Source organism: Zalophus californianus, chromosome 7 (genome assembly GCF_009762305.2).
Source record: "Zalophus californianus isolate mZalCal1 chromosome 7, mZalCal1.pri.v2, whole genome shotgun sequence".
NCBI lineage: Eukaryota > Metazoa > Chordata > Mammalia > Carnivora > Otariidae > Zalophus > Zalophus californianus.
In genome coordinates this window covers 86,892,676-86,907,317 of record NC_045601.1, presented here as the reverse complement: position 1 = coordinate 86,907,317, position 14,642 = coordinate 86,892,676, and the positions used below count along the sequence as shown (strand labels likewise).

General features: G+C 34.3%; 1 protein-coding gene across 4 annotated transcripts in view; it reads left to right on the top strand.

The window, feature by feature from the left end:
• The window catches only part of ADGRB3 (adhesion G protein-coupled receptor B3), a 726,710-nt gene that overhangs the window by 573,778 nt on the left and 138,290 nt on the right, over positions 1–14,642 (top strand). For all 4 annotated transcript variants that reach the window (XM_027603097.2, XM_027603095.2, XM_027603096.2 and 1 more), the window contains 2 exons: positions 372–475; positions 4,378–4,480. In XM_027603097.2, coding sequence (XP_027458898.1) covers positions 372–475; positions 4,378–4,480 — 207 coding nt within the window. The remainder of the gene's footprint in view (positions 1–371; positions 476–4,377; positions 4,481–14,642) is intronic.

The window sequence follows — 14,642 nt, the reverse complement described above, 5'->3', positions numbered from 1 at the left end:
TGAACTATAGTTGTTGAAGAAAACTGAATGCTGCTTCAAATTTCAGCTAGAGAAAATTTAACATATGAATATTCACCAAGTTTTAGTTTTAGGTATTTGTTGTAGAAAGCCATAGTGGGTAATATGCCATAATCAAGCATTTAAAACTCTAAGGCCTTTATTACTTCACAGTGGGAGAGAGGGGGAAGCTAGAATTAGTCACTTTAGAGGTTGAGAATATATGAACAAAGTGATTACTGGGTTATTATCTGGTAATTGTAACAATTCTATTGGCTGTTTTTGAGTATTAGTATAGTTTTGCTGAGTTTAGGAGTTATTTTCATTTATAAAAAAAAATCTCTTCTTTTTTGTTTCTTTTGTTTAATTTACAGATCATGGAATCCTCTGGTACACCTTCAGTTACCCTAATAGTAGGCAGTGGCCTTTCTTGCTTGGCCTTGATCACCCTCGCAGTTGTCTATGCAGCATTATGGAGGTATGTAATCAATTAATGCACTTGAAATGGAGTGTTCTCTTATTCAGATTAAATCTGGCAATATGATAACCATTATGTCTCCTTTCTTTTTAATTTACTGAAATAAATATTTTTAGAACAAAGTTATAATTGCTATGATTGAACTATAATAAATGAGCTTAATAATAATAATAATAAAATTCTTACCTAATTTTCTTGTATTTGCCTATGATGAGAAAATAAACAAAACACACACTTTTCTTCCCAATTCAAATGATGGTAGCTTTCAACAAGTTGCTTACCCTCAACCAAGTATTCTTATCCCCCAAGTTCAGTCAGTGTTTGTTTCTGTTTATCGCAGTTGCTATTGAGCTTGAGAATTTAATTGGTACAATTAAAGTAATTTCTCTGTTACTGGCCTCCAAATAGAAATATGGTCTCCAAATTCTTAAGTTTTCAGTTTTAAACTTAAGAATTTAAACACATGCTTTCAGTATATCCCAGACAATGAGTAAATCTTCTATACTATTAATGCATTAACATAATACCACAATGCTATAGGAAAGTCCTCTTTCTTGAATGTTTCCAAAAAGTCAGATTTTGACAAATTGGTTAAAAGAAGTAAAAAATACATAAGTAAGTGGATGTGATTGAAAAACTTTGTTCTACAATATTTGAAATTGCAGCAGCTTGATAGTACATGTAAATTTAGTATTTCTCTAAGATTTCTTCTATTAATTTCTTCTATTAACAATAATTAGTATATTTTAGACATTTTATTATGTCTACTCACATTGATAAACAGCACATAACCAAATGGCCAAACTTCCTAACAAATTTAAAAAATGTTAAGTGTAAAACATTTCTATATTCATCTTGATTATTAAAAATGTTCCAAAAATGGTTATTATATGAGTAAGTAGACAATTGTACATTATTTCCTGAATATTTGCAATATTAAAATTGCAAAAGTAGCTAGTCCTTGTGTTTTACTGTTACTTATGTTAAAAAACAATTCAGTTGAAGAACTAATTATAATTTAATAAAGAGGTCATTTGATTTAACATCCTTTCCAAAAAAATGTTGTCCATTATATTTTTCACTCTTTTGAGGATAAGAATTAATTGTCCAGGATATTAAATTGTCAACAATATTAAAATTTTCATACTTCAAACAAAAATATATACACATTCTTGTTCCATTGACACAGGTACATAATAAAGTTTCTGCTTTCCTTGGAAGGAGTTATCTGGTAGTAAAACACTGACAGAGTGAGAAAATCTGATAAAATATGGCCAATCCCATGGAATGAAAGAAATGTTTGGTCTAGGCATGGCATTATAGACAATAGAATCCAAGCTTCAGGGCTTAGTCAATCAGACATTGCCCTGGGAATGGAAGAGCAAGATGGACAAAGGCTGGGAAGAAGACCACTTTGTCTCCCATAATTACCTAAATGGCACTTTTTGGAAAATGAGGCAGTGTTGAAGGGCCAAGACTTCAGGCGATCTCAACAGTGTCATACTTCATACTCAGTGAAGTAATTAGAACTAAGTTCCATTTCTCAGTACTTGGGTTCAGGCACCAATTCCACCTTCTTTTCACCTTTCAATACCTATAGCTAACATTAGCACAAACATTGCCAGTATAAATGATACATAAAGAAGCACAAGATTAATTTGTCCATAATAAAGTTTTCTTTAATCCAGAAGATCCAAGGAAATCACCTATTAGTTTTCTAAGAATTACCCAAACACCTGGAAGGATCTATTAGTACTTGACATGAAACTGAGAAGTGTAGAAGAGAGTACCAAGAAACAACATAAATTTTGATTCCTAACTTTAGTGGCTAATCAATTCATTGTCTAAAAATGGAAAAATTGAAGTAGTATTAATAATTTTATAGAGATTCCAAAATTCCTAAATTATTAAGTGAATCCTGTAGCATGACAAATTTAATGAATGTTATAAACATTGTTTACCTTATAATATTACCGTATGGTATTACCATATGGTAATACTCATGTTAGGATCCTGCTGCCTTTTTTTCTAATTAAAACATTTAAATTTAAAAATTTTTAATGATTTATAAAATGTATGAACATCAGAATTATTTTATATATAACGTAGTGTTTTAAAAATTGTTGGTGTCCCTTATAGTTCATTAGAAATGTTCATCAAAAAATTAATATACTAAGGTGTGTTCTCTTCATCTACAAATAATGTTCTGTAGAGTATTTACATCAAAGAGCAACTGAACATATCTTTTTAATCTATATATTGAAATGATGCATTTACAAATTTTGTTTAAAACCTCAAATATATTTATAAAAAGTTTTGGAAGTTGAGACATTTTATAGAAAATTTTAAGGCAATAATGTGACTCAGTATTGATGAATAATAGGAATATCTAAAAACTCTTCAGGGTGGTCAGTCTGGGTTTTTTATCACCATGATTTTCCTACTTACAGAGCAAATGATATCACTGAAACCCTTTTAATAATGTCATCTGTGTGCTTGTGCTGTCATGAAGCCATTAACATCATATAAAGGGTCAATTTTGTGCAGCCCTTAAACTTTTTATGTTACATCTCCCACTCACAAAAGAAGAAACAACTTAATATTTGATGATGTCTTTAGCTTCCCAGTGTGTGGTTTATTATATTTTTAGATATTGATGATGCAGGGACAAGGTTAAGCAACTCTTGAGGGCATTTTGTATTGAGAATTGACCTAGGTTATTTCTGTTTGGGTTTGTTTTGTGAAGAAAGGAAATTTTTTTATACTAAAAAATTGCTTTTTGTATTTTATTATTACTCCTGTTTTTGTTTTGTGTTCTCTTTTGAAATGTGTGATGGAATGTGGGGCTTCTGACTAAATATTCCTCAAAGACAGAGATAGAGAAAGAACTTTGATAGATTTTATTTTCCAAAGAGTGCCTCCAGATCTCTGGCACCCTACCTAACCCTGCACAGTAAACCCATACTTGCTGTGGAAAATGATTCCATGTACTAATACAAATTGAACAGCCTCAAATACACAGCAAGTACAAGTATGTCTTTTTTGTTACTGTCACTAAGTGATTTACCACTGGGTACAGTAAAGCAAAATAACCATTACCCTTTTAGGGTAAACAGCTGGTAGAACATTTGATTCTGAGCAGTTTCCTCTATGGCTTACATCCTTGATGCACTTAAAAGTTCTGTAGCAGACTGTATGTAAACACTTCTTCATAAGGGTAAAATATCACTGGTAAAAATCACCAAGTAATTTTCCAGCCTAATGGCAAATTATCATTTGTGGATTGGACTACTTTTTGGAGATGAAGATTCATTTTCTTGTCTTTTTCTTTTTTCTTTTTTTTTTTTTTGGAGCAGTTAAGGAAAAGAAAAATATAAAGAGTAACAAACTATATAAAATATTTGAGTGTATGAAATGGTGGATAAGTGTTCATGGTTTCATGAAAGTAATGGTTACTTTCTAGTATACAAGGGGATACTTGAGAATCTATGTGGGGTTTTTCCTTTTGGTTTCTATTGATTTTATCTGATAATATATATACATATACATAATGGTAATTATAGTAATTGATATATTTCCAAGAAATTTTATATTTTTAGTAAAAAAAAATTATATTGATAGCAGATACAACTTCAAGTCTGTCAGAAATGCCATGTTGTCCATACAAACGTCTAAAGAAAATAAAATTACTCTAAAGGACTCTAGGACATGCCATGTCACTATAAAATTGGGTCTCTAAGAATAATCTTTATTTAAAAAACATTTTTCCTACATTTTCTTCTATAAAGGATATATTTTAGTGTTTCCTTTTCTGAATGACTTTCACCAATTTCCGTGATATGGAATTCTTCATCTTTCTGCTGAATTTTGAAGTTGGACACTCTCTCTCTCTCCCTGGCTAGGTACATACGCTCTGAGAGGTCTATAATTCTAATTAACTTCTGCCTGTCTATCATCTCATCCAACATCCTCATACTGGTTGGACAGACTCAGACACATAATAAGGTATGACTGGTAATTATTCTGATTCTATTTGTGTGTTTATGTTTTGACATAAAGCTGATTATTGATGATCTAAACATTCTAGATAAAATGGAGAAGTTCTGACAAAAATTATTTTTAAAAATAAAATTATTTCATTAGTTTCTAAATAAAAGTATTGCCTAATCTAGACCAGAAATACATTCCTTTGGCTTAACTTCCTGGGGTTTGAGAGGCTATTTATAATAGTAAAGATATGTTTATTAAACATTATATCAAAGCTTTATGAGTTCAAAGCCTTGGAACATCAAAAGAACAAATTTTGATTCATTATCCTAATTGTAAATAGAATTGTCTGTGTTTTGGTCTACTTTATTAACACACTGATTCCTAATAGTCAACTATAAATTGCTTACAAGTATAACAGAGATCATGAAAATCTACCCCAAAGTTGTCTGTTGGCAATAACTGAAGAGAGTACTAGGTAAAAGCAACAATAGATTTTATGCTTTTCAAAAACTTTTACTTCACCAGAAAACATTTCGATACTGAACCAGCATTGCGGGTCTTTACCTGCACAGTCACTTTGAGCAGAATGTAGATGCATAGGTCCTATTCATACAAATTGGATTCAGTTGGATGACCATGTTTTTTCCAGCAATGGCTGTCAGTTTTCTTTACTAAACTACTCTGAATGCATTGTAAGAAACCCATACTAGCAGTCTTAAATTAATTTACCCCAATCTCAAAGGAATTCTGGTAAACGTTGCTTTGATAACTTTTGTTGATTAATCCCAGCCTGTTGTTTTCTCAACTTTTTTATTGTCAAATACCAAAACCAATAATTGAACCTTTTTTTCCTCCAGAAGATGTCATTTAAAAAAAATTAATGTACTTTTCAGTAGGTTCTCTTGATAGATTAGATATTTGTAGGACATATATCAACGTCAAAGATATGGATAGTCTAATTTTGCTAACCCGTGCTCCGAAGACTGCTGATTACCACCGAAGGAATCTGATTTTGGATCTGGGTAGTTAGGGCCTAGGAATCTGCTTAGGTGATTCTAATGAAGCTTTCTTCTTGAACCATATTGGTCTTGGACAGGGGAGAGCCCAAGGGGGAGGTCACTAACCCTGAAGGACCAAACAAAAACAATTAACAACCCAATAAAGAGCCCTATGGAAGTAAAAAGAACTTTCATGTATTTGAATGTTCTGTTTTTTCCTATTTATGACTATGTAACATAAATTTAAAAATATATATAAATGGGGAAAAGGAAAACAGGAAGAAAGGAGAAAGAACAAAGGTTGAGTTAGATGCCAGCTGAAATTAGGAGAGGAGAAAGAAATGTACAAATAACCAACAGTGGGGAAAGTAGGGATAAACATTGGCACAAGCTGGGAAGGAAAAGGGAAGTGAAGAGAAGTTAAGTAGAGATGGAGAGAAGATGGGATTGTAAACCCTAAGGAATTACTAAATTACTTATCTCACCCTTACCTTTTTGGCTTTTACCTGGGCAGGGCTTCAGATCCCATAGAAAGGCTCATTTACTTCTTAATATCTATTCACAGTTCTTAAACTGTTTGTCCTTGAAACTCTGTGCGGAAGAGAAGAGCTTTTCCTCTGAAGTAGAAATTATTTATTGGGTCTGGGAAAGAAAAAAATCAAGCTAGAGTTAGCTAAAGCCCATAGTTTAAGTTTTTTGGTTTTTGTTTTTGTTTTTTTCACCAAAGCCCCCCTTTCCTGTCTTTGTTTACCCTCCAAACACTCATTACCATATGGAAAACTACCTGATCTTCAGTAGGAAATGTGCTTTTAAGGCTGTTTCATGCCTTATGGCAAAGTTTTTACAAGTTCTAAGCCAAATAGTCAAATGGTAGAATTTTTCACAAGGTTTATTACATATTACAGTGATTATTGTCTAAATCATTCCTGTCCAATAGATATATAATGTAAGCCACAAAGGCCCGTTACATATGCAATTATTTTATTAGCCACATTAAAAAGTAAAAAAAGGTGAAATTAATTTTGAAAATATATGTAACTCAGTATATCCAAGAGATGACCATTTCAACATATAATTAATATTTTTAAATGCTAATACAATATTTTATAATATTTTTATTAAGTCTTCAGAATTGATATTTATTTTATACTTCCAATACATCTCAGTTCAGACTAGCTACATTTTAAGTGCTCAGCAGCTACGTGCAGCCAGTGACCACAATATTGTATAGGTCTACATGGTAATAATATTCAGAAACTAGTCTTAAGAAATTACATTCTTGGCCATTTTGCCTTTCCCAACTTTTTAATGTCCTTGTTTTTTCTTGGAGATGTGTTTTTCATATTTGCAAATATTAGGAACATCAAAGGCAAGATAAGACAAGTCTAGTTTTACTTTTCATTTCTGATTCAAAAGAATGCCTGGTATGGGCTTAGGAAAAAAAAATAGTTTCCCCAGGTAATTATAGATTCCATGTGGTTTTGAGACCATAGTAGTTCTGTTCCAGTTAGCCTATGCTTATCTGTGCTGCTACAGTTACTGATGCTTGTGGGGGAGGAGCTTTTGGTAGGTGGTGGTAATGATGAGAAAATGAGAAATTACTGGTTTCTCTTATGCTATGTTAATTTTGCTTTATTGGCTTTGAGTAGATGATTCTGCAAGCCTAGGACAATTCGCTATATCGTTATGACTAGAAGGGAAAAATATGAACACTGGGATTCTATTTTTAGTCATTCTTAACAATATCAATTTGCTGGGGAAAATAATCATGTATTTTATCATGATGTGCTGAATTGAATTAACTTGACCCTACTTCATTTTATATGTGAAATAGCAGTATGTGAAAGCTATACCTTTCTGACTATATTTGGGATTAGTGATTTTTTTTTAAAAAAAGAAAGAAAAAATACAATATGTATCATTTGTATAAACTTATGATCTGTATAACCTCCAGGAAAGTATTTTAAAAAGGTAAAATATTGTTCACTGGTACAGTATTTTATTTAGGTAGTGTGTAGGACCTCATTGCTGCTGTGGGCATTTTATAATTGATCAGATTCCTGTCTTTGACTTCCCTGGTAAGTTTTGATTGATGCTTTAGTATTCCACATTTGGAAAAATGGAAACATGTGGGAGAGTTTCTTGATGAACAGGTTATTTGGTACTGCCTCAAAGAGTTGTCATGGCTAGTTTGTGTGAAAACAGGTATTTGGTGCTGATGTCCAGAATAGTTTTGAAGTGTCATATTGGGGTCTTTCTCTGAACTGCTTGTTGAAATATAATTAACTCAGTTGTCTCACTACTGAATATTTCTTTTTGAGTTAGGATAGAAACAAGCTGAAATTCATTGTTTAAAGAATGAGGTATTCAAATCTTTAAGCTGTAGATTCAGTTGCTAGAAGCAAAGTAAGGAATCAAATGCAATTTCTTGTATCTCAAGATACATTTATAAAATTTACTGATAACCTGTGTCATTATATTTCAAACGTTCTTATAAAGGGTCATTGCCCTTTGATATCTTTGTATAATTTAACCAAGATGTTCTTATATCACTGAAATGTTTGTGAAGAAGTATGCATTTTTTTTTTAAACTGTGTAGACTCTTTTTGGTCTTACTGTTTTGCAGAAAACAAAGATTATTTTGGAAACATATTCAGAATATGGTTTTCTTAATCACAAAATATATATCTGCTTCTCTCTAAAAGACTTTGAAATGATTTATCATACAAAGACTTCATAATATGCTTTTTAACTGATGAAAGCCAAATTTGGCAAAACTTTTTTTTTTTTTTTTTTTTTGGTTAGACAATAGTAGCCACCCAAGAAGTTTGAAATGCTAAGAGATAGCTTCTCTCACACAACTTCACTACCAGGTTATAATGAAAGCAAGTCAAGTCCAGATTCTATCACACAGTTAGATATTTTTTAGATAAACACTTATTAGCATATCAGGAACAAACCTGTTTTAAAAGCTCAGTGAAAATCCTAGATCTTTGTCATTTTAGATACTTTGACCACATGTTGTGTGCAACATTCACTTGAGGTAGACATAGCAACACTTTAGAAGCAGTCTTCTGGGCCCTTCAGTCGCCATGATGCAATCAGAAATCCTCCTACTCCAATGTCTGGACACAGAATGACTGGGAATAAAATTGTGGGCGCCATCTCTAAGACATGCTGGATATAGGCTTCAATGAAATCTTTCATATAGTCACATCAGGAATAAGAAGTGTTTAACTATATTAGTTAATCCACATATCCTTAAGCCTTTATTTTCATTACTACACCCACTATAATAATTAACCAGACACTAGTTCATCAATAAAGATCAACCTTTTATATTCAGTTTGATGAGTAAAGTGTTGAGTGTGGACAAATCTACCTAGATCAAAAGGACTTGGGCATTGCCACCTCTGGAATATGGCCGTTTTGAATATAGTACCCACTGACCACCCTGTTGTGTGCATTCCTGGACAGCTTCTAGATTTAAAGGTTACACTAACTGACACATATATAGTATCATTCTGAGAATACCAAAGTGTTATGAAATAAATTATAGGTATCCTAAAAAGACATCCTAAAAGTTAAGTATTTGAAAAATAATAAGTCAACTGTGAGAAGACAAAGTTAGACACTAACTTTAGTCTTAAGAGACCCAGCAAAAGTTCCCATTGACATATCAAGGGGGGCTTCCCAAATTATTTCAAATGGGTAAACATCATTTCCTTAACACTATTTAGGAGGAATTTATCTCATGTTTCTTTATGTATGGACAATCAAATTATATAATGAGCTATGTCTTTTAATTTGGTCTTACAAAAATACAAAAATTCTCTATGTTGGAGCACTTTTTAAGAGTCAATACTCTACAAAGTTTTTTTTTTTCTTCATCTCGTGTTTATTTACCTTTTATAAAATGTTGTTTTGTTCTGTAGTTTGTATAGAGATAATTAGGAAAGATAGGCCAAACTAAAAGGCAGTGGTCATTCTAATGGAGGATGTTCTTGTGTTGTCAGGATGATGGTTTATTTTAGAAATAAAATCCTGAATTTGAATACCTTTAATTGGGTGAAGCATCCTCTAATGCACCTATTTCTTCTATGACTTTCTTTGGCTGAAGACCCAGATTCTTCACCCATTTACCTATATGTGTGGCCTCTGAACGTGTATGTGTTCAGTTTCTGAGGAGGAATATTGACTATATGTTTTCAGCTGCCCATTCTGCCCCTCCTGGTACCCTCTGAAACAGTCTGCCCCTCCTCTTGAGATTCAGTGCTCTGCATGCTGCCCCGGGAGAACTATCTCTTGGGTGGTGAGGGTTGAATAGGCACTTTAAGTCAGAGAGACCTAAGCACCCTAAGCCTGCCACTTCCTAGTTATATGATCTTGAGTATGATATTCAGTCTCTCTGGACCTTAACTTCTTGTTAAGGCCTCCCTTACAGTGGTGGTGGTGTCAAGGTAACATGAGATGGTACCTATGAAGCACTTTAAAGCACTCCTTATACAGTAACTGTGATTATGGTAATGATGATTCCTAGGTGTGCATCTCATGTATACTTTTCTGAGTTTCAGACTTCCTCTTGTCCAATTGTCTGCTCACCACCAAATTCACCATTTGTGTCCCTGCTCCACAATCCAACACATTATATATAAATTGAACATATTTCCTGTGGGCTCCAACCCAGTTACATAAGCTGGGACTCTGCTTAAGCCTTAATGTCTCCTCCTCCCTCACGTAGTAGACCCAGTAAGTCCGCCTCTCCCCCCCACCCCGCCCTGTGCCATTTACACCCTCACATGCTTCTCAAAGCCAGCTTTTTCCTCTGTCAGGTACTAACCATCTTCAGTGGCCTACCACTTCCAGCATCATTAAACACACTCTCTACCTTGTAGCCCAAGTCAGGGAGTGAAAATTCAAATCTAACCACTTCACTTTCCTGTGCATTTATTGCTGCTGTCTTACCTCCTTACAGAAGTGACTTTCAAACTGCTCAGACACAAGCAGTGAAAAATGTTTTATTTATCTATGAAGGTTTCTATTCACTGATTTTCTTGTATTAATATAATATATTGGGGCTCAGAAATAAATTTTATTGAGAAAGAGTTCTGTAGCTTTTAAAACTTGAGAAACCTTGAACATGACCTATGCTGACCTCTCCATTCTCATTCTGTTTTACCGACTTTTATCATACCTGCAACATCAAACTGCTTATAGTTTGTCAAAATTACTTTATGGATTCTTGTTCTTGCTACCCTTCAGCCTGGAGCACTGTTACTCTCTTCCACCTGATTTTCCAAATGTCTTTATCTGGCACTGGCTTTGGGGCTCTATGATTTCCAGTGCATACTTCCAGTCTTTTATTATATTACCCGTTTCTAACCAGACTATTCTTAGGGCAGGCCTAGGTTACATTTATTCTTAAATTTATTGCCAACATATAGTCTGAGTGCACAAAGTTTATAGTATTTATTGGATGAATGAGTACATGCATTTATTTGAGTCCATCATTTGGGCCTCTACCTCTGAAGCTAATAGTTGTAGTTAGTTTTATAAGGATTAGGGTTTCCCACTGCAGACAGAATCTAAGCCAATATGGTGATAAAGACTATTTTCCTGGGGCTTGTTCTAAGCTCTTAGTGATTGATGGCATATTTAAAGGTGATCTGGTGCCTGGGTTTTAGTTAAGGAGACTCTGAAACCTAACAAATGTGAAACTTCTCACTTGCTAAGTCATGGAAAATAATGTTGATAATCTTCAAAAGAAATGTGCTTATTCATAATTCCTCTCATAGAACTCATTTCCTGCCAATAATGTCCCAAATATATGTTTATTATGTCTCAAATGTGTGTGTGATCCTAATAGCTGAAGCTAAATCTTCCTATTTAGATTTATTAAAATCTAATTTATTGACTTGCTATGATGTTTGTAAAAGGATTTGAATGCAATAAGCTTATGTGTGATTCATTTGAGTCCATTTTGAGGTATCTTACTAATTCTGCCAAGGCTCTTCTAGATTCTGAAAACCTTTATCTAACCAGGGAACAGAATGGTTGGTTAGTTTCCTGATTTTCCTAGGCTCCCAGCAATGAAGGACTATATTGTTCACGAAGTGGCAGTGCGCTTTAACCTTCTTATCCCCTGATTATACAGTTCTAGTTATGTGTGGTAGGAGTCAAATCACATTATCAAAGTCAATTTCAAAATAGGGCAAAAGATCAATATGAAGGATCAGTTTGAAACAAGCAAAGAAAATGAAAGTGGAATTATTTGACAATAAAGAGTTACTAAAATGGTTTGAGATACCAGGAGCCAGATAACCAAGAACACTCGGTGTGTGTTCTTAGGTCAAACTACAAGCTGGGCAAAAGTCCCAGAGTGAGCATTCATTCAGCAGGGGAGAAGTAGATCATAATCTCAGGCTTCAATGCTGGTAGTTGTTTTGGAGATGCGAAGCCTACTCCTTTTTTTTTTTTTTTTTAAGCTTTTATTTATTTGAGAGAGAGAAAGAGCGAGAGAAGGAGCAGGGGGAGGGGCAGAGTGAGAGGGAGAAGAAGGCTAAGCAGGGAGCCTGACTTGGGACTTGATCCCAGAGTCCTGGGATCATGACCTGAGCCAAAGGCAGGTGTTTAACCGACTGAGTCACCCAGGTGCCCCATGCCAGGCCTACTCTGATTACCTTTGTTCATTCATCCTCAAGTAGCAGAACTGTTCTCCAAGCAATATAAAGAGACTCCTTGATGTGGCCAATTCCTAGTCTCCATCCTTGCTACCCCACTTTAGAACTGGCTTTCATGATTTCTCAGTTGGACTACCATAACATTCTTTGAACTTTGGTCTGCTCATTTAGCTTTTGTTTATGTAATCTCATCTTTCATATTACTGTGAAAAATACCTTAAGTTTAAATAAAAAAATAAATGCCTGATTATACCATTCCTCAGCTTTAAACTCTGCAGTGGGTCTGTAGGACTCATGAGATTAACTGCATTTTCTAATCATCACCCACATTCAGAGATATTGCTGGTATATAAACTGACTTCATGGGAAATGGCATTCCTTCTGGGTAGATGAGTTATAAAAATACCCTTCTCTCTCCAGGATGAGACAGCCTTTAGAAGGGCTTTTGGTCTTCCATTTTTTTCTCTCTGCTAGGGGAAAGGGGCTGTCTCTGTGCTGTCCAGGGTATCCCATGTCCACTGGAGTTTCTCTTGCCCTGTGCCTCTGTACTTATTTTTACTTTGCCTGATGCAATCCTACCACTTTTTAGGAGTTGGCTTATGTAAATCATCTCAGTGAAGTCTGCCAATACTCCTTTCTGCTTCCATAGTACATGGTATATACCTCTGTTGTCAGCACCAATCACATTATTCCATAACTATTCATTTTCTGATCAGTCTTGCCCACTGTACTGTGGTTCTCAAGGGTGGTGTTTTCCCTCTTGTTTCTAGGCTTTGAAACCACTAATATTAGTACTTGTTTTATATGTGGTATAAACTTAGTAAGTGTTGAATGAATGAATGAATGAAGCAAGCTGTGGCTCTGTTAAATGAAGGATAATGTAACAGGAGTACAGCCACTTCGACATTAGAGCCCTATTTGAAATAATTTCAACCTAGATCAATTTTTTTTGTGTTAATATTTTGTTTTATGATGAGAGAAAGGAGTTGAGGAAAACACTACAGACTTACAGAACACTTTTGAGACCTTCCTTTGATGAGAGATGATTGAGTTGAATTGGATTTTACCTTGATTCAGGAATATCTGAAAGAATTTGAGAACTTAAGTGACTCTCAAGGAGTCTTATAAAAAAGGTTGAAGATTATCTGTTTTCCTCCCCTAAAATCAAGTCAATAGAGAAATTAAAAATTTCTCTGTATGTATATCTTCTCACCCTCCCTCTTCTCAGTACATGATATGAACTGCTCAGAAGTTTGGCTAATGTTAGCAAGGAAGCCATGTTGTATGATTAGAGCTGATAATGTTTATGAGAATTCTGAAAACACAGTAAAGTACTAAAGTGCTAAAAAAACATATAAAGTGAATTATTTTAAATTACATATTCTCACAAAAGTCAAAGGCCCTTGAGATAAGATTATAATAGAGTTTTCAATGGTCCATTATACTAACTTTGAGGCTGTACCTCTCTAGGGTAAATATGGGATGAAGAGAGGAGAATTGAGGTTATTACTAAAGCTCATTGACCAAGGCAAAATTTGTCTCAGTGTGAGACTGGTGGGAAGTATAGGAGAGAACTCCTTTCACAAATACTTCAGGATCCAATTCAAGGGTTGCAGGCTTTTGGGGTAAAGGGCTATATAGTGAAGATTTTAGGTTTTGTGGATCATACTGTGTCTGTCACAATGACTCAGTTTTGCTGTTGTAGCTCAAAAGTAGCCCTAGACATAAAGAAATGGGTGTGGTTGGATTTAGAGAGAAGAACTGTAATGTAAGGTGGGGACAGGCCATCTTTAGGCTGATGGTTTCATGTAAAAATGACCTTCAGTTCTGAAGTTGTCTACCCAAGGTTTAGTCTGTGTAGCTTGCAAACTAGAACAGGAGACCTTTGGCAGTTTCTGAAAAGGCTTCTGCGGAGATAAAAAGGAAGTGAAAAACACTTTGAATTCCTTCCTTGGGAGCAAGAACAGAATTTCTTCACATATGGTGACTATTAGTTACCAGTATATAAAAATTAAAATAAAACATGAATCAAATCACTCTTGACCAAGCAGGACATTTTATGAATTGAAGAAGCTAAAAGTGGGTAACAAATGCCCGGTACATGAGACAACAAAGCTGGCTCTCTTTGTAGAAGAAAACTTCTTAACATGCAGCCATAAATGTGAAAGCCCCTATTAAAAAAAGTCTCCCACCTGACAGTCTTGGACACAAAGTAACATCTGACACAGAAAATAGGGATGGCAGAGCCCAGCTAATTCTTCACTAAAGTCACTCATAGAATGGAGTTCTTTTTTTTTTTTTTTTTTTTTTTTAGGCCTCTCAGCCTCTGGTCCTCACTCTTCCTAAAAGCTGGATTATTATTATTACATATATTCTATCATAAGCATTGCTATGGTAAACTTTAGAGCTAAAGCACAAACACTAATAATGCCTATTACCAGAAAAAAATAAGCCCATGTTTGTAGATTAAATTCTGGTTTTCACTCCTTTTGTGATGCT